This window comes from Nicotiana tabacum, chromosome 12, assembly GCF_000715075.1.
Source record: "Nicotiana tabacum cultivar K326 chromosome 12, ASM71507v2, whole genome shotgun sequence".
NCBI classification, from domain to species: domain Eukaryota; kingdom Viridiplantae; phylum Streptophyta; class Magnoliopsida; order Solanales; family Solanaceae; genus Nicotiana; species Nicotiana tabacum.
In genome coordinates, this window is record NC_134091.1 from 115,953,356 (window position 1) to 115,974,963 (window position 21,608).

Consider the following 21,608-nt stretch of genomic DNA (forward strand, 5'->3'; position numbering starts at 1 on the left):
TGTTGGTAATATCCTTCTTATTTTCTGATCTTCGAAGAATTTTGTGATTTTGCTGCCAACGAATTGCTTCCCATTGTCGCATACTATTTCGGCAGGGTATCCCGAATCGGCATATGATATGATCCCAAATAAAGTCTATAACTTCTTTCTCTCTTATTTTCTCGAACGCCTGCGCTTCAACCCATTTAGAAAAATAGTCAGTCATAAATAAAATAAATTTGGCTTTACCTGGGGTCGATGGCAGAGGGCCGACGATGTCCATTCCCCATTTCATGAATGGCCATGGGGATAGGACCGAGTGAAGTTGCTCTCCGGGTTGATGGATCATTGGCGCAAACTTTTGACATTTATCACATTTACGAACAAATTCTTTCGCATTTTTGCCCATATCGATCCAATAATACCCCGCTCTGATCACTTTTCAGACTAATGTGTCGGCACCGGAGTGATTGCCACAAGTGCCCTCGTGTACTTCCCAGAGGATGTAATTGGTATCTCCCGGACCCACGCATACCGCCATCGGTCCATCGAAGGTTCTTCGATATAGTGTTCTGTCTGCAGCCAACGTAAATCGAGCAGTTTTAGTCCGTAGGGCCCTAGAATCTTTAGGGTCTGAAGGGAGCTTTCCGTTTTTAAGTATTCAATATACTTGTTTCTCCAATCCCAGGTTAAGCTAGTAGAATTTATTTCGGCGTGCCCATCTTCGATTACTGATCTTGAAAGTTAAATGACAGTCCCCGAGCTCAAATCATCTACCTCGACCGACGATCCCAAATTTGCAAGAGCATCGGCCTCATTATTCCGTTCTCGTGGAACATGCCGTAGGGTCCATTGTTTGAAATGGTGTAAAGTGATAAACAGTTTGTCCAAATACCTTTGCATCTTACCTTATTGGACTTCGAAGGTTTTGTTTACTTGACTCACCATCAGCAAAGAGTCACAATGCGCCTCAATGACTTCTGCTCCCAACAATGACTTCTGCTCCCAAGTTTCTAGCTAGTTCGAGACCTGCAATCATGGCTTCATACTCAGCCTCATTGTTTGTTAACCTGATAGTTTTAATAGCTTGCCTAATAATGTTACCCGTGGGGGATTTCAAAACTATGCCTAACCCGGACCCCTTTATATTCGAAGCACCGTCCGTAAAAAGGATCCATACCCCGGACGATATACCTGATTTCAAAAGGAGTTCCTTTTCGACTTCTGGTATGAGGGTTGCCGTGAAGTCGGCCACGAAGTCTGCTAAAATTTGAAACTTGATGGCCGTACGGGGTTGATATTTGATATCGTACCCACCGAGTTTGATGGCCCATTTGGCCAATCGGCCTAATAATTCGGGCCTATGTAAAATATTACGGAGTAGGCAAGTGGTTAATACGCTTATGGGGTGACATTGAAAGTACGACCTTAACTTTCTAGATGCGCTTACCAGCACAAATGCCAATTTTCTAAGTGCGGATACCTAGTTTCCGCTTCTCCTAAGGTCCGACTTACGTAATAAACGGGAAATTGTGTACCTTGCTCTTCTCGAACTAGGACACTGCTTACGGCGACTTCCGATACTGCCAAGTACAAGTATAGTTTTTCGTCAGTTTTTAGAGTGTGAAGCAGTGGTAGGCTCGATAGATATCATTTCAATTCCTGTAACGCTTGTTGGCATTCCGGTGTCCAGGCGAAGTCGTTCTTCTTTTTGAGTAGGGAGAAAAATTTGTGACTTCGATCTGATGATCTTGAAATGAACCGACCTAAGGCTGCAATTCTTCCCGTTAACCTTTGTACAGCTTTCACGCTGTCCACGATGGTGATGTCTTCGATGGCCTTAATTTTGTCGGGGTTGATCTCAATTCCCCGATTTGACACCATGAAGCCGAGGAACTTGCCCGAACCGACCCCGAAAGCACATTTTTCGGGGTTGAGCTTCATGTTATATTTCCTCAGAGTCTCGAACGTTTCCTGCAAATTGGCCAAATGGTCCTCTGCGCGCAGGGACTTAACTAGCATGTCATCAATATAGACTTCCATTGTTTTACCTATTTGTTCTTCGAACATTCTGTTTACTAGGCGTTGATAAGTAGCTCCTGCATTTTTTAGCCCGAAGGGCATTACGTTATAACAATATGTTCCATATCGGGTCACAAATGAAGTCTTTTCCCGGTCGTCCGGGTTCATCTGAATTTGATTATACCCGGAATAGGCATCGAGAAAGGTGAGGATCTCGTGGCCGGCCGTGGCATCGATCATGCGATCGATGTTGGGCAGTGGAAAGGAATCTTTGGGGCATGCTTTGTTCAAATCCTTATAGTCCACACACATTCTAAGTTTGTTCCCTTTTTAGGTACTACAACCACATTGGCTAACCACTCGGGGTATTTTACCTCCCAAAGGGACCCTATCTTGAGAAGTTTGGTTACCTCGTCCTTTATGAATGCGTGCTTTTCCTCGGACTGGGGCCTTCTTTTTTGCTTCACCGGTCTGAACCTAGGGTTCAAGCTTAGCTGGTGCGCCGTTATGTCCAGCGAGATCCCTGTTATATCTAGATGGGACCAGGCAAAATAGTCGATGTTATTGATAAGAAATTGAATGAATTTCTTCCTGAGTTCGGGGCTCAAACCCGTTCCCAGGTATACCTTTCGTTCGGGCCAGTGTTCGATCAGTATGATTTGCTACAATTCCTCAATTGTTGATTTAGTGGCATCGAAATCATTGGGGGTTATGAAGGATCGAGGGATCCATCGATCATCATCATCTTTTTCAATGTTCTGCGTACCTGGCTGGGTCGAAGCCGATGTCTGTGATTGCTATTTGGCGCTCTGCTCTCCGATTATGTCTCCTTCTGAACCTGATCCTTTTATCGGCGAAGACGAGGATATTGATTTTGCTTCTTCAGTGGAGAACATTTCCTTTGCGGCCGGTTGTTCTCCGTACACTATTTTGACACCTCCCGATGTTGGGAATTTGAGGACCTGGTGAAGGGTCGAGGGTACGGCTCTCATGCTGTGGATCCACGGCCTTCCGAAAAGGGCGTTATATCTCATATCACCTTCGATCACGTGAAACTTTATTTCTTGGATGGTTCCGGCCACATTTATCGGTAGGGTAATCTCGCCTTTAGTGGTTTCACATGCCATATTGAATCCGTTTAGAACCAGAGTTTCGGGTACGACCTGATCTTGCAGGCCAAGCTGTTCTACGACCCTCGATCTGATGATATTGGCCAAGCTACCTGGATCAATTAACACACGCTTAATCTTAGTTTTATTCATGAGTACGGATATTACCAGTGCATCGTTATGGGGTTGGATGATTCCCTCTGTATCTTTATCACTGAAGGACAAAGTCCCTATGGGTGTATAATCTTGAGTTCGAGATCGTTTTCCCCTCACAATCGATGTTTTAGTGCGTTTAAGCATCGGTCCCTGAGGGGCATCGACGCCACCGATGATCATGTGAATGATGTGTTGCGGTTCTTCTGGCTCGTTTTGCTTGCCGAATTTCTTGTTTCTAAAATGGTTCTTCGCCCTATCACTCAGAAATTCCCGAAGGTGTCCTTTGTTAAATAAGCGGGCCACTTCCTTTCTTAGTTACCTGCAATCTTCCGTTCTGTGGCCATGAGTACTATGATATTCACACATTTGAATGGGATTCCTTTGGGCAGGATCGGTCTGCATGGGTCGAGGCCATCTGGTGTCGTTGATGCGTCTGATGGCCGATACGATGGCGGATGTATCAATGTTGAAGTTATACTCCGATAATCGAGGGACTTCTATAAGATCGGCATATTTATCAAAGCTGCTCTTGCTCATAAGTCCCCGAGAATTTTGCCCCCGATCAGTCCTTCAGTTGTTCCGAACCGTATCACGTGTTGAACCGTTGTTCATCCGATCTGTGTCGTACGGTTTTTATCGGTCTTTGTTCGACCTTTGTTCTCTGTTGATTTCCCTATGATTTTTAGTGGTTGTGTGGTTCTGACGTACGGGCTCATACGGAGCTCCCAATTAATCATCTTCGACCCTGATTTTTGATTGGTACCGGTTGTGTACATCTGCCCAAGTTATTGCTGGGTACTCGATCAAATTTTGTTTTAACCGATGTGATACTGTCGAACTTAACCCGTTCAGTCCTTGGGTGAAAGCTTGTACGGCCCAATCATCTGTGACCGGTGGCAAGTCCATATGTTCCATTTGAAATCGGGATACGAATTCCCTCAGCATTTCGTTACCCCTTTGTTTTACTTTGAAGAGGTCTGATTTTTTTATTGCAACCTTTATGGCACTAACATGTACTTTTACGGACGAATATTCTAATATGGCAAAAGAATCCATGAAATTTGGTGGTAAGTTGTGATACCATATCATTGCTCCCTTTGCGAGGGTCTCTCAGAATTTTTTCAACAACACGGATTCGATCTCATTATCCTCCAAATCGTTGCCTTTGATGGCACATGTGTAGGAGGTGATGTGTTCGTTAGGATCGGTCGTACCGTTATATTTGAGAATTTCGGGCATACAAAATTTTTTGGGGATTGGTTTTGGGGCCGCGCTCGAGGGAAAAGGCTTTTGTATGAATTTTTTCGAATCGAGCCCTTTTATCATTGGCGGAGCCCCCGAGATTTGATCGACCCTAGCGTTATACGTTTCCTTTTTTTTTTTTGTCGTTGGCTTTGACTCATTTTGTGAGTTCCTCGAGCAATTTAGCAATTTCAGGAGCGGTCCCCGATTCCTGCTCGTTTGATTTCACTACGGCGGGCTTCGTTCTGGGGGTGACTTCTCGAAGAAGCGGGTTGGAGTTCGGCCCGCTTTGCATATGAGTTCGGCTCTGCAACTGAGCTATAGCTGCTTGTTGGGCTTGTAATATTTTGAAAATCATACGCAAGCTGACCTCGATTTTTCCCGTGTTATAGGTGTCTCGGGCTATGGGTCGAGCACCGCCCTGAACGCTTCTTTCCGATTTAGAATGCTGATTCGCTTCTAGAGCTATTTGTGAATTGATATCCAATGGTACTTCGGCTCAAATTTCGGGTTCTTCGGTTCGAGCCTCGTTGCCGTCGTCAGGTAGCCTTCCGGCCCCGGGCGCCAAGTTGTTGGTTTCATCTTGAAGGCCGGCTTCGAGGTCGATAGGTAGAGCCATTGCTGATTTGAAGTTATAAGCTGGAGTGTACTGCAGATTTATATCAAACAATCACTGTTACCCTTAGCCCCACAATGGGCGCCAAACCGTTTACCCGAAAAATTAGATAACGTTAAATTTAGATATGGTTCTAAGGGTATGCAAATTTCTTTGATACAAAATGACAATACATGTATTTTTGCTATAAAATGGGAGTGATGGACGAGAAGACTGAAATGAGTTAGAAAAACAAGCATAATGAAATTTTAATGTATCTTGGAGGACCTGCGTCTATTGCATTCTATCCCCCTTTTATAGTAGAGGGTCATTGCTTTATCTATAACAACATAATAAAATAATACATATAGTGGAGGACCCTTGATGATTTGTCTCTTCCTTGATTCTCACCAAGATTCTCTCCCTCGGTGCGGTTGTAACTGCTCTTGTCTGCGAGCTTGTCACTGGCTCGAGCTCGGTGTTAGATCGAACCCCCAGTCTTGGTTCGAGCTCGGTTCTGCCTTGGGGCATCGATATTCGGGGCCTGTGTCGATCGGTGTTACCCCGTAGTCCTATTCGGACACGGGCTCGATAATGATATCGAGTTTTGCCGTTGATTGGTCTTATAGCTCGAAGCTCGACGCCCCTACTTCGAAATTCGTCCGAGCTTGTCATGTGGATACCCTTCGATTGGAACGTCATTGTCTTGATCGGTCTTTATGACTGAGAATCGGTTTTGACCATACACAATATTAACTTTTATTTTAATCTTATAAATATTGTCGGCTTCTTAGTTTTGCTTAAGTTCGGATTCTCTTCACTTTCGCAAATTCATTACCACCTGAAATTATATCATATTGATTATGATTGGTAGAGAATCATATGCCTTATCATTTTAAAAACGCTACTTTAACTTTAGAGCTATTAATAATGATTAATTAACTCAAGCACTTCTAAAAAGTATACACTTCAAAGAAATTCCAAAGCAAGCAGGGACGGAGTTAGTATATAAGTTATATGTTCGATCGAACTCAGTAACTTTTGGTTCGAACCTTAATATGTGTATAAAAATTTTACTAAGGAACTGCTTTTTCCTCTTCTTTGTTACCCCTGTATCGAATGATGGGATCAAAAGGTAAATTTTCTTAGCAATTCAAGAAAATCTTGAGGCATGTATTTATTTTAGTGTCTCGTAATATTTTCTTATAATTATGATGATCCATATGAGAAGAAATTATCCCGTTTTAATTTATGTAAACCTATTTCCTTTTTGGTCCGTTCCAAAAAGAATGATCCATTTCTAAATTTAGAAATAATTTTGCTTAAACTTACAATTCTACCCTTAATGAGAAGCTTTTATAAGCACACAAATACTCTGAGCCATTTTTGAATTGTTTAGGGCCACAAATTCCAAAAGTCTTCATTTTTTTTTAAACTTCGTGCCCAGACAAACAGGTTCACATAAATTGAAATGGAGAGAGTAGTATTTTTATGTCAACTGAGATCTCAACCCGAGATCTCATGGTTCTAAATATATATATATATATTGTGTGTGTATATATATATATATATCATATATTTAATACGTAGAATAATTATTTTTTTGTGAGGAAAAACATCAAGCTATTTTGGGGGTTACAGTATAATTTATTGAAAGTTTCGGCGTTGACGTGTACTTCTTAACAGCTGGGTAACTACTGGATTTCTATCAGATAGATTTTTATTGCTCACGCGCTTTAATGTACGTGAAGCTCACAGTTTATTTATAAAGGGTAAATTGGGATTTGCACAGCACCATAATTTAAGGGGAGGGGCAAACTGAAAAATTGTGTCTTTTTCTGAATTTCAGGTTTGGAATTGGATTTCATCCATTTATGAATCACATGGTTTTACAACTTTACATCATTGGCATGAAAAGAAAAATATTTAAAATTTGAAAGAGACACTATCTTTACTCTCTTTAAATAAACAAGAATAAGAGCAAGAGGTCGTCCATAAAGTTAGAGTATATAAATAACTTTTTCGAAGAAGTTTAAGGGGCAACTTATATTTTTTCTAAAATTTATATTACTAAAATTAGCATAAATGCATAGCTTATTCAGAAATTTATATATTATTTTATATGATATAAAATAATGGAATAAATGCGTATACCATCAAGATGTGAGGTAATATATTTTTTGAAGTACATACTCTTTACATGACAATCCATGTGTCATTAGTCAACATATAACATTTTATATAATATCATTCGCCCATAATAATTCTTAGACTATCATTATACAATAATTTATGTAGTATCAATGTTTTAAAAGGCAAAATTGAGACTTTTTTCTAGATAATGCACTCGTAAAATCCCCTAAGATAGACATGTCAGACTCGTGTCTCATAGGACTTACGGCTTAAGCGTCCGAACGTATGCTAAGATATGACCAATATCCAACACACAAGGTCTATCTCACATGCAATCGTATGTAATTAGCCTTATAGATCCTCAAAAGTCATTTCGTAATTCGAATTACTCTTCAAAACCTCTTCATTGATTATAACTTAGAAGTTGAGGATGTAGCAACTAAAAATAAGTGACTAATATCACATATTTTCAATGTTGATAAAAGTGATTTTGATGGACAATTCATCTGGAAAATTTTCATCTCTTAACTTTTGTTAAATCTTCATAATTGAATTTTTCATATGTTTCTTTTCAAATCTTGGCGACCTTATCTAATTTATTATTGAGTTTAGCTCATATGCATGGATGGAGTAAAATTTTTATGAGTCACATAAAAAATATCTACATGACTCCATAAAAAATAAAATTTATAATTTTTAAAATAAAATATGTCCGTGATTTAACAAGTAAATATGACACGATAATATATAATTTTTTTATAATATTAATATGTAAAGTTTAAACTCTTTATTATTAGTATGCTACTTACACGCTTCTTTTTTTTGTGTAACTCCTAATCTTGGTCAGACTTGTGAGAGAAAATACCTCAAATATATAAAAAGGAATCGTAACGGCTAACAAATATAGAATAAAAAATATCGTACTAATATCTAATCCTTACTGTATGTACATAATGACGGAGCCAGAATTTTGATCAAAAGGTATCAAAATATAAATAATTAGATATATTGAAAAGTCAAGGGAAGTCAATATATTATAATATAATAAAATAAAAAAAATTATCTAACAATATAGTATAAATTTTCAACGAAGAGGCGTCGCTTAATACCCTTGATTCAATGTCGCTCCGTCACTGCATGCACACCATAAAAGATAAACTGATTCTTTTACTAGTAAACAAAATAGACGAATAGTTAATGCAAGTACTTCACATTCAAGCCAAAAACATATACTCCAATACTATCACGTATAATACAGTGAGGGTCTATTGGAAACATATTTTTATCTCCATAACCTAGACGTAAGGTTTTGCTTACACGCTACCTTTCCAAGATCTCACTATATAAAATTATACTGGCTATATTATTATTATTATTACCACTTATAAATTATAATATGATGTATAAGATCCTTAACACTTAATCAAGACCGCATGTTCAAATTTTAGAAATGAGAATTCGTTTAGTAAAAAACAATTTTCTTTTAATGAGCACTATATAATAAGATTCCTGACCACAATGAAAATATCGAAAAATTAAAAAATATAAGTGTGCATTATCCAAAGGTAGCTGCTGAAAGTATTCCTGGAAAATTTTCAAAAACAAATGAAAAATAAAAACTACAGTACATAAGAAGCTGTATTTTTCCTGCTGTTGAAGCGTCACTGCTCACTCCCTCCCTTTTCTTCCACACAGAGATAGAGAAAGAGAAAGAGAAAGAAAGAGAGAACCATTGAACCAACCACCATTGAAGTCCGAGCTTAATGCCCGTAGATCCGTCGGCATTGGAGCATTTTAGCCCCACCCACTTACCCTAAAGGATTTCATTCACTCTTTTCTTCCTCACTATACTCTCTATCCTCTCTCTCTTTAGTTAATAAAAAGTAAAATCCATTTGTGTCCTTTATTGTTGCTGTTCTTGTTATTGTCCTTTTAGTACCTTTCTTTGTACCCACTTCACACCCCTCTTTTAAAGTCTATTTTTGTGAAGTAAAAGCATAAAGGAGCCAAGAAACAAGAACATTTAAAAAAAAAACCAAGTCTAAAGTTGTAGTTTTGTAGCAAATTTGAGGCTGTGAGTGTAAGGAAGCTTCAGATCTGAAGATGGACAAGAACAAGTGTTGTTGCTGCTACTGCTTTCTTGGTCCTTTCTTTTTTGGTCGTTGACTTGAAGGACTGAAAGTAGAAACTAGTCAGCTATTTTTGGAGTTTTTTGAGAAGCTTTCTTGAGGGACAAATTTTTCAAGAATCAGCTTTTTTTAGGCTGTTGTGTGGCTTTTGCTAGAGAAAGATAAGAGGGGTATTGATATAATCATTGGTTAATAGTAAAAATGCTGGCTTTTGGAAGTCCTAATTGTAACAATATTGGGTTTACAAGCTCTAGTTGCCACACTTTACGTAGAGAACTGCAGGTCTCTTTTCTCTCTCTCTCTCTCTCTCTCTCTCTGTTTTTCTTCACTTTACTAATTTACTGTTCAAGTTTTGTTTTTTTGTCTTTCTTGTATCTTGGTCTGAAGCCTGAAAATCCTTGGGACTGAATGTTCTGTATAGGGGAAGTTTGTTTATAGTTCTTGAATTTTGTTTTTCATGGTCCTTATAGAAAACTAATTTACTTTTCTTGGTTTTTTTCTCTTCAGTTTTCTTTGATTTTGGAAAAAGATTGGACCTTTTACCTGATTTTGAGGTGGGGTTATGCTCAGTGGTGAATAATCTGGAGTTAACTCTATATTGGGTAGTCTATGCTTTAAGAAAACTATTTACTTTGTGTTTGTTTAATGATTTGGTAGTAATCATGGCTTGTCAAGTAAATTGAAGTAGTTGGTTTTGTTTTTGAGTTTTAAGTAAGTTAAAGTCTAATGGCTTTTATGTGATATGATGGTGTATGGATCATGAAATCCAGGTTTGCTTATATTGACTTATTCTGGGATGTCTTTGTTTTTTTTTATCTCACAGTAGTCCATAAATGCTTCGTTCAAGTTTGATTTTTCAACTGGAATTTTACAATAGTAGAAAAGATAACGGTAAAGTTGTCTTCCGTATTGACCTATAGGTTACGGGTTCGAGCCGTGGAATTAGCCACTGATACTTGCGTCATGTAAGCTGCCTACAACACACCCGTGTGGGTTGGGGCACTTCCCTGGACCCTGTGTGAACGCATGGTGCTTCGTGCACTGTGCTGCCCTTTTAGTAGACCCTTTAGTAGAGAAGATAACATTTTGAGTCCAAGATTTCATGTAGTTCCTGCATAGGATTCTGGTTGAATAAGATGCGGAGAAGGGCTTGTACTGCTCGCCTTTAATTGATATGTTCATTCAGTACGGATATAGCCCACAACATAAAATTAGCCTTATGAATTCAATCTTAAGTAGGGGACATAGCCCACCTAACAATTTTTAAAGGGATTTCTGGCTTCTGGGAGGGAAAAGAAGCAAGTAGTGTTTCCTGTTTTCCATGTATGTGAGAGAATGCATAACATTGGTCCTTGAGCTGTGTAATCTGTATTGACTCGGTATTGCTGTGATGTCCAGCAAATATGGACCGACATTGGAGAGAGCGAATCTGATAAAGACCGTATGCTGTTGGAGCTGGAAAGAGAGTGTAGGGAAGTCTACCGAAGAAAAGTTGAAGAAGCGGCCAATGCAAAAGCACGTCTTCATCAATCTGTTGCAGCTAAAGAAGCTGAGCTCGCTACCTTAATGGCTGCTCTTGGCGAACTCAACATTAATTCACCGGTATTGAACACTTCTCTCTAAGTGCGGAAGCTTTTATCATAAATGATTTATCTTCCAAACCCCTCTTCTCCCCCTTGTGTATATTTTTCCTTTCATATGGTACTAGTACTGCTTCTTCTTCTTGGTAGGGTACTTACTTTCATCAAATCCCCCAAATATCTATAAACTGATTTCTTGCTTGTAGCCTTATTTTTGGCGATACCCCAGCTCGTGCAAAATGGATATAGTAGATGCTATTGTTACTTTTGCCGTATGGCTCAGAAGTTCTTCTGGGCTGTTATGTTGTATCTTTTCTTAAGCAGTTAGCGTGATTGAACAGCCTATGGTTTCTAAATCAAGGGCAGATCTTCCCAATAACAGGGATCTCAAATTGAGATGATATTACCTTATTAATAAAGAATCTTCTGAATATCAGTGGATCTCGTAAATGGGAACTGCAGAAGTTTTGTTGGTGTGAAAATGTATAGGATGATCCATCTCATGATTTCTTATTTTCCAAAATGAAAATATTGTTTTGGAACCAAACAACTTCAGTTTTGATTTTTGAAAAACTTTCTGGAATCCTTTTGAACAACTGATCCTATTTTTTGCTTGTTAATTCTGCTTTTCTGGTCATAACAGATACAGTCAGAGAAAAAATCAGCTCCACTGAAGGAGCAGCTTGGGTTAATCATGCCTCTTGTAGATGATTTAAAAGCTAAGAAAGATGAAAGAGTTAAGCAGTTCGGAGATATAAAGGCGCAAATTGAGAAAATAACTGGTGAGATTTCAGGGTGTTGTAATATTGTCAATTCTCTGAGTAGCTTAAACTTGGAAGAACATGACTTGTCAATGAGAAAGCTCTCGGAATGCCAATCCCATCTACTTGCTCTCCAAAAGGAGAAGGTATGCATGGCCTATAATGTGTTTCGTTCATATCTTGTTTGCATGGTTATTTTTTAATATTTTTTAAGAATCCGATTACAATTTTTCGAAGGCCACTGACTTAACCATCATGAATGGTGCATTTTTTGGCGGTTGTCTTTCTTTTAGCTAATTAAATAATAGATGATTTTTCTGCATGCAGTCTGTGCGGATCCAAAGAGTTCTGTACAGTGTGAATGAGGTTCACACTTTGTGCGGTGTACTTGGGCTGGATTTTAGCAAAACTGTAAGTAATGTGCATCCAAGCTTGCATGAGACAAACCCTGGACAATACACAAACATCAGTGACAGCACATCGGAAGGTCTAGACCAGGCCATCCTTGGATTGAAAACAGAACGAAAAGTTCGATATCAGAAGGTATTATGTTCCTAGGTACTGTACTGTCTTTTATGTCCTCCCTATCTAATCACATCAATAATGCAGCTAAAGGATGTGGTGGGATCGCTGTTTGAGCTTTGGAACTTGATGGATACAATGAGAGAAGAAAGGAGTAAGTTATCAAGGATCATTTCTGTTCTTGATATTTCTGAATCAGAGGTCGTGGAGCCTGGTGTGCTTTCATTAGAGGTTATTCAACAGGTCAGCAAGCACTTCCTACCTCTTTTAATTTTTCCCTAACTCTTGCGCTGTTGCTTTTTTTTTTTTTGGGTTAAGTTTCATTTCCACCCTCATTGCTCTTCTCCTCAAGTGATTTGGCACAGAGAATGATTCCAATGTGAGCGATTATTGAGGAAGAGAGTGCATATACTAGTTTACTGGGCTGATTTTGTAGTAATGCAACCACTAATATGTGCATATATACATATGTACTAAATGGCAAATATGCTCAAGTAGTGATCATTTGAGGTTGATGAATTCTCAGGCTGACGGTAGAAATTTGATTTTGTCTATTACATTGGTTTGACATTGATAGGTATCAGCAGAAGTTGAGAGGCTGAACAAATTGAAAGCAAGCAGGATGAAGGAGTTGGTCATGAAAAGGAGGGCAGAATTGGAGGACTTGTGCTACAAAACCCATATTCAACCTGATCAAAGTACTGCTGCTGATAAATCCAGTGCAATGATCGACTCTGGTAAGTCGTCTAATCTTGGATTCATTAAAGGCTCTGTTCATCGGAACTTCAATGCACAGAAATGAATCCAATCTCCATTTGAAGGTCTTGTGGACCCTTGTGAACTCCTAGCAAATATTGAAGCACAAATAAACAACGTGAAGGATGAAGCTTTAAGCCGAAAAGAAATTATGGATAGGATAGAGCGGTGGCTTTCAGCATGTGATGAGGAAAACTGGCTTGAAGATTATAACCGGGTACGTAAAAGCTAAGTAATTGATTTCTTGTAGCCAATGATATTAGCTGATCTAAAATCTCCATTCCCTACTGATCGACTCTTCTAGTACGTTTTATTTTTATTGTTGACAAAAAATTTTCATCGGCAAAAGTTTGATTAGTTTTTGATTATCAGGATCATACACGTTACAGTGGTGGAAGAGGTGCTCACATAAATCTAAAGCGGGCAGAACGAGCAAGAATTACAGTGACTAAGATTCCAGGTATTCTACTCTAGCTCTTTCATTGGTGTCATATAATCCTGGCTCATTAGCATAAATGGAACTCAATGTCTTTTTATACTCAGGTATGGTTGACAGTTTGATTAACAAGACACTAGCTTGGGAAGATGAGAAACAGAAGTTGTTTCTGTACGATGGGGTGAGTTCCTTTGCAGCTACATGTTGCTAGATTGTTTCTATTGTTGCTACTGTTAGTCAACTGAACTTGGTTTACTTGTAGGTGAGATTGGTGTCAATATTGGAGGATTACAAAGTTAGTCGACATCAGAAAGAAGAGGAGAAGAAACGGGCTCGGGTATTTTCAAATACCCCCATATACTAATAAATGCTGATTTGGTAGATGAAGCGTATGTATGTAAGGGAATGCACAATATCAAAAACTCACTGAAATGCTATTATCTTTTCTTTTACACAGGATCAGAAGAAACTCCAAGATATGCTGCTGGCAGAGAAGGAATCTATATATGGTTCTAGACCTAGTCCGAGAAGAAGCAGCAGCTTTAGGAAAACGAATGGATACCATGCAAATGGAAATGGGTCAGTCACCCCCTCGCCACGCCGGAACTCAGTTGGTTGTGCAACTCCAGAGCTTTCAACACCCCGTTCCTACTCTGGGCGGCAGAATACCTATTTCAAGGAAATGAGAAGACTATCTACTGCCCCTCTCAACTTTGTGGCTATAGCAAAGGAAGATACAATGTCATTTTCTTCTATTGGAGGTTCTGAGCCAGAATCCCCACCTCAAGGCTGAATTCACAACTTGAGTAGGTAAGTTTTTCCCTTTGTTTGCTGTACTTTAGTGAACTTTGGAAATTTTAACATGTCAAAATTTGCTATGAAACTTTGGTACTTCAAGATTTTCTTTTGAGATGTTTGAGGATAAGAATCATCTCCTTGAAAAGCCTCTTTCGCTTTTTCTCGGTAATCTCCCCACAGCTACCATCAGACAGCACTATTGATTCACAAATCAGTATTTAAATGTTTATACGCAACTTTTTGATAACTTGAGCAAACAATTAGTTAGCAATCCTGTCACCGTTTTTCCGTTCCTGTTATTATGCTGTAATGTCCTTATTAGTTTAAAGTGGTTACAAACTGTATTGAAATTTTATTACTTGTTAAGTATTTCAGGCTCATGTCACTTGCTCCTCATAATGTATATAAATGTCTTTGCAGGGAGATGATCTCGTAATCTTCCTAATTCCAAGGCAACATAACAGAAGAAGGATATACCTCAGAACATGTGAATACTGAAGGGAGTGTACACTACTGTAATGCTGTAAAGTGTTAGGCAGTTCTAGCACTTAGTGACTTTTTTTGCTAGTGACTTTGCTGGTTACTATAGAGATTGTTGTGGATATATTAGTGATAATGAAGTTGTCTGCTTAAATAGAAGTTCACTGACCAATATGTACCTTGAATATTTTCTTTTTGTTAGTCATTTGCATGTACATATAGTGGAATGTGATTGCTATGATTTAATTAGGAACTCTTCTTTATTTGGATTGTGTAATTTAGGACCTCTTAAATTTCTAGCTCCCAATAAAGCTTGTACCATTCAAATGTTCACTGATCTTTGTTTGGGTGAAATTGAATTCTCTTAATGAATTACTGACAATCAGTTGGTGTTTGGACGTTTTAACCTTGGACCTTTTAATGAAAATTGAAATTGCTTAGCTTGTAATAGTTTAAAATACATGAAATAATATCATTCATTGAAAAGGGGGAGAGGAGGGAGGTAGACTAAATACTAAAAAAAGGGTAGCCCAATGCACTAAGCTTCCGCTATGTGCAGGGTTGGGGGAAGGGTCGGACCACAAAGATTTATTGTACGCAGCCTTACCCTGCATTTCTGCAAGAAACTAGAAACATACAAATAGCCAATACAACACGTCAATGATCTTAAAGTGACAAAATAATTCAATGACTTGGTAAATAAAAATTGTAAGTTGGATGATAATTGAGAAATTAACTCCAGATATGAACACAATGAAGCTGGGCTTGACACTGAAAGTAGCAGTAGTAATTAACATTCTCTATCCCTAAAAGGGACAATAATGACATAGTGTCAAGTGTTAATGTTACTCAGTAAACTAGTGGATTGCAACCAAGATAGCAATTCTTCCAACTCCCAGTTAATGCTGACGAAAAACAACTCGGATGGAAACATCATCTTCTATGTCAGGATTAAAAAAAAAGAGATAACTTTCAAGACACTGTAACGGGCGCTTCACATGCCAAACGACTAAGGAAACAATGCACCAAACTGGAGAGAAAGTAATTGACCAGTACTATATGCTAAAACACCAAAAGAGAAACTATATTATCTCAAATTTACCTATCATTGATGACTATAAAGATCTAATATAGTATTTGTACAAGAACCTATTGAATGATCACTTCTGCTTTACTAGAGATAGCTTGTCCATTTAGTTTCTTTTGGATTGAGTTACGTTGTCTTCCACTGAATGGAACGTCCAAATTGTTCTCCCACTTACTACAACCCAAATAACAGCTGTACCCTCGGGCGAGAAACATTTGCTCAAGAGTTATTGCACTTCTCAGAATATAAAAAACAAATTCAATCTCTGATCCTGTTCCATCAAATCCACAAAATATCACTTCTTTTAGTTCAATGTGACATGTACGAGATAAAGCAGGCCCTCTACTTCCTTCTCCATTCCTCTTTGTCCTTGTTTTTTTTACCTGAGGTCACAATGAGAATGAGACCAACATATTGCTAAATGATCAAGATGACTTGCGTAGTTTAGCAAGCTGCAATACAAGCATTTAACTGAACTAAGAGTAATTTCTAAAGCAAAAACATGGACTGTAAGGAATATACTCAGAGTACATTATTCCTAGTGTAAATATGACTTGATGAGAGTGAAACGATGATATACTAATCATAATATCTCTCTTCATTAATTTATGTGGATGTAGGAAAAAATAGTAGACAAGCCATTTCAAACACTAAGTTTATCAAGAGCACCTTATTTTTTTAGTAAATAGTACTAAAAGAATCGCATCTAAGTTTAATATTTAAAATGTCGGAGGAAGACACCGGTTGGAACCAAAAGTCACTACCAACAAACTATGGGCGGTTCCTGATACTACAAATTGGAAAATGGATTACCTACAAAATTATCCGGTAGGCAGTTTTGAAGAAAACCAGAATGAGATTCCAACAAGCAACAAAGTCAGAAAATAGGTTCACAAATCTGAGTTTGGGACCTTTGGAGATTTACAAGGACCTGTGGGTATTAAGAAGCATGTAATGGGCACATGCAGGCTTCAAAATTAAGAACTGGGGAACAAGGGCTACGGATTGATGGGCAATACACTACCATGAAGGAAATGCGGTACTGTTCGAGAATTCAAGGGGCTGTTTCAAATTTCAAAAATATCTAAAGATAAAACAGGCAAGGAAAAGGCCTGAAATGCGGCCGCACTTTGTTATCTGAAGGCTCAATAGCCTTGTTGAACGGCGGTCCACACAATTTGTGGTGCGACCGCAGATTTTGGCTGCCGACCGCATAATTCGATGTGCGACAGCAAAATGGCCAATTCTCTGACAGACCAAACTTCAGAGAGTTTGCAATTTCCCATCTCAATTTGTGCGGTCCGCACAAGAATTGTGCGGCCGCAATTGCCTTCTGCTATAGCATTTAAAATTGTGCAGTCCACACATTTCATGTGCGGTCCGCACTTTCTCCACACTTAGCCAATTTTTCTGAGCACAGTTCTTGTAAAGCACACTCATTCCTGCAACACACTTCAAATCCAGTTAGTACAAAATAACACCTATCTACAAAAGAATAAAAGAAAAAGAAAAAAGAAAATATGGGTTGCCTCCCAAGAAACGCCTAATTTAATGTTGCGGCACGACGCAGATTACCATCACTTCAAATGAATAACTGCCACCACGTTGTCATCATCAGCTTGTCCCAAACAATGCTTCACCCGGTGACCATTGACTCGGAATACCTCATCATTTTTGTTCTTCAAGTCCAATGCACCAAAAGGTGTCACACCCATAATTTCAAAGGGACCACTCCATTTGGATTTCAGCTTTCCAGAAAACATCTTCAATCGTGAGTTGAACAACAAAACAAGATAGCCCACATTGAATTCCTTGTTTCGGATGTATTTGTCATGAATGTAATTCATTCTCTCTTTGTACAAGGACGAACTTGCATATGCATGGTACCGAAATCCATCAAATTCATTCAAATGTGCAACCCGCAAGTTAGCAGCTGTATCCCAATCAAGATTCAACTTCTTTAAAGCCCACATGGCTTTGTGCTCAAGTTGCACCGGAAGATGACAAGCTTTTCTAAACACCAACCTGTATGGAGATATCCCAATAGGAGTTTTGAAAGCAGTCTGATAGGCCCATAGTGCATCATCAAGCTTCTTTGACCAATCTGTCCGGTTAGCATTTACTGTTTTGGACAAGATACTCTTTATCTCCTGGTTGGAGACTTCCACTTGACCGCTAGATTAAATATGATAGGGAGTCATAACTTTATGAGTGACACCATACTTGCTAAGCAAAGTGTCAAAAGCCTTGTTGCAAAAATACGACCCCCCATCACTTATGATATCCCGCGGAGTACCAAATCTTGTGAAAATATTCTTCTTCAAGAACGCCACCACACTTCTCGCTTCATTGTTGGGTAGAGCAACGGCCTTAACCCATTAAGACACATAATCAACCACGACTAAGATGTAGGTGTTTCCACAAGAACTTATAAAAGGACACATGAAGTCAATACCCCACACATCAAAGATATCGATCTCCAAAATGGTAGCGAGAGGCATTTCATTCTCCTTCGAGATTCCACCGGCCCGTTGGCATTCATCACATCTTTTTACCATATCACTTGCATCTTTGTAGAGAGTGGGACAATAGAAGCCACAACTTAGTACTTTAGCAGCCGTTCTTGCTCTGCCATGGTGACCACCATAAGGCGAAGAATGGAAAGCCTCAAGACTAAAATTTTGCTCTTTATCCGATACACATCTTCTAATTACCCCATCCGTGCAAATCTAGAAGAGGTAAGGCTCATCCTAATAATAGTCTTGATAATCCTGTTTGAGCTTCTTCCTTTGATTTGAAGAGAACTCATCCGGGATGATTCCACATACAAGGAAGTTTGCTAGATCGGCGAACCATGGCACCTACTTCATTGAAATGGCCAAAAGTTGCTCATCGCGGAACGAGTCATTGATTTCAAGGCCATCATGCGGCGTCCCCTCCTCCTCCAAATGAGACAAGTGGTCCGCCACTTGATTTTCACTCCCTTTTCGATCTTGGGTGTCAATATCAAACTCTTACAACAATAGCACCCATCTCATCAATCGAGCTTTTTAATCTTTCTTGCTCATAAGATAGTGAAGTGTCGCATGATCCGTATGAACCATAACCTTTGAACCCATCAAGTATGGGCAGAACTTCTCAATAGCAAACACAATGGCAATGAGCTCTTTTTCGGTAACGGTGTAATTGACTTGAGCATCATTCATGGTCTTACTAGCATAGTAAACCGGACGAAAAATCTTATTGATACATTATCCCAAAATTGCTCCAACCGCTACATCACTAGCATCGCACATGAGCTCAAAAGGAGTACTCCAATTAGGAGCGGTGATGATGGGTGTTGTTGTCAACTTGAACTTGAGCAATTCAAAGGCTCTCATTCAATCATTATTGAAGTGAAATTTAGCATCTTTCTCCAAAGGCTTGCACAAGGGTTCACCACTTTGGAAAAATCTTTTATGAAGCGCCGGTAGAACCCCGCATGACCCAACAAACTTCTCACGCCTTTCACGGATGTTGGAGGTGAAAGTTTAGAAATCACCTCTATTTTCACCTTGTCGACCTCAATGCCCTTCCTTGAAATTTTGTGACCAAGGAAAATGCCCTCCTCGACCATAAAATGGCATTTCTCCCATTTCAACACCAAGTTCGTTTCTTCATACCTTGCTAATACTTTATCCAAATTTGCCAAGCAATCAATAAAGGAATCCCCGACTACTGAAAAGTCATCCATGAAAACTTCAAGGTAGTCATCTACCATATCCGTAAAGATTGCCATCATACACCGTTGAAAAGTGGTCGGTGCATTGCATAAGCCAAATGGCATCCGCTTGAAAGAGAAAGTGCCATAGGGACAAGTGAAAGTTGTTTTCTCTTGATCTTCTGGGGCAATAAGGATTTGGTTGTAGCCCAAATATCCATCTAGAAAGCAATAGAAAGCATGACCGGCCAACCTATCAAGCATTTGGTTAAGAAAGGGGAGTGGAAAATGGTCTTTCCTTGTGATTTTGTTTAGCTTTCGATAGTCCATACACACTCTCCACCCGGTCACCGTTCTTGTGGGAATCAACTCGTTCTTATCATTGGTGACCACAGTTATGCCCCCTTCTTCGGGACACATTGCACTGGAGAAGTCCACGGACTGTCAGAAATGGGATAGACAACCCTGACATCTAACCACTTTATGATCTCCTTTTTGACCACGTCTTGTATGGATTCATTGAGTCTCATTTGATGTTCAATGGAGGGTTTGGCATCTTACTCCAAGTTAATCTTGTGCATGAAAATCGCGAGGCTTATTCCCAGAATATCCGCCAAATTCCACCCAATAGCTTTCTTCCTCTTGTGGAGCACCGCCAATGTAGAATCAACCTGCACGTTAGTCAAACAAGAGGAAAGAATAACCGATAAAGTAGAACAAGAGCCAAGGAATTCATACCTAAGATATGGAGGCAATGGATTCAACTTCAAGATATGAGGCTCTTCAATTGAAGGCTTTGTAGGAGGAGTTTTCCTATTCTCAAGATCCAAGGAACGTTTTCGGGGTGCATAGTTGTACGACCCCATTCCTTGCAACGAATTAACACATTTCATGAATCCATCCATCTCGTCATCATCAAAATTTAGCAAGACGCCCCTTAACATGTCACCCACATTAATCGTGGTACTTGTATCATCAATTATCACACCGGTCACCAAGTCCACGAACGAACACACTTCATTGCTATTCGGTTGCCTCATAGATTTGCACACGTGGAACACTACCTTTTCATCACCCACCCGGAAAGTGAGTTCACCAGCTTCCACATCAACAAGAGCCTTCCCCATAGAAAGGAATGGTCTATCAAGAATAATAGGGACCTCATAGTCCACTTCACAATCAATAATAACAAAATCCGCCTGGAGAATGAACTTGTCAACTCGAACCAATACATCCTTAATCACCCCAATGGTCTCTTCATTGTACGATCGACCATTTGTAATCTCATAGATGTGGGTCTTAGTTGACCAATTTCCAATGTCTTAAAAACTGAATAGGGCATCAAATTGATACTCGCCCCAAGATCACAAAGAGTTTTTGCAAACTCGATACTTCCAATGGTACAAGGAATTGTAAAAGCACCGGGATCTTCCAACTTAGGAGCCATAAAATGCACAATTGCACTCACTTGGTGAGTGACTTTAATAGTTTCAAAATTCATCGATCTCTTCTTTGTCACCAAGTCCTTCATAAACTTTGCATATCCGGGCATTTGCTCTAAGGCTTCAACTAATGGCACATTTATAAAGAGACTCTTCATCATATCAATGAACTTTTTGAATTGATTCTCACCATTTTTCTTGGAAAGTCTTTGAGGATAGGGAGGAGGTGGCTTAGGCAATGGTGCCTTAGCTTTTTGCACTACCGGTTCCGGTATGTCAATCACATGATCCCTAGACGGGTTCACATCCTCTTGAGTCTCTTCCACCGTGTCATCAATATCAATCTGCACTTTATCATTTGCGTCCACAACATTGTTTGGGATCTACTCTTCCTCTACCAGTTGCTCATCATCCACAAGTTGCCTTTGACTTGAGGTAGGTGCATTCCCACCTCTTCCACTTCTTGTAGTAACGGCCATGGCATGACCCGTATTGTTCCCACCCTCCGGGTTCACCACCGTATCACTTGGTAGTGCCCCCTTAGGACGAGAATTTAAAGCTTGAGAGATTTGACTCATTTACACTTCTAAGTTTCGGATTGATGTGTTGCGTGAAGCAAGTTGGGCATCGGAATCAACATTCTTCTCCATCATTTGCTTGAACATGTTCTCAATATGACCT

General features: G+C 39.3%; 1 protein-coding gene across 2 annotated transcripts; it reads left to right on the forward strand.

The window, feature by feature from the left end:
* The first annotated feature begins 8,760 nt into the window (after nt 1–8,760).
* Nucleotides 8,761–15,028, forward strand: LOC107808956 (65-kDa microtubule-associated protein 6). Of its 2 annotated transcripts, none has more exons than XM_016633514.2 (12): nt 8,761–9,647; nt 10,764–10,967; nt 11,589–11,852; nt 12,034–12,249; nt 12,316–12,471; nt 12,806–12,965; nt 13,050–13,201; nt 13,357–13,444; nt 13,528–13,601; nt 13,683–13,757; nt 13,878–14,230; nt 14,639–15,028. In XM_016633514.2, the coding sequence occupies exons 1-11, from the start codon at nt 9,567–9,569 to the stop codon at nt 14,211–14,213; spliced, it is 1,806 nt and encodes a 601-aa protein (XP_016489000.2). In that variant the 5' UTR covers nt 8,761–9,566; the 3' UTR covers nt 14,214–14,230; nt 14,639–15,028. The 2 variants fall into 2 exon arrangements, with proteins under 2 accessions (XP_016489000.2, XP_016489001.2); XM_016633515.2 differs by having other exon boundaries at nt 8,766–9,647; nt 13,878–14,226.
* The last annotated feature ends 6,580 nt before the right edge of the window (nt 15,029–21,608 follow it).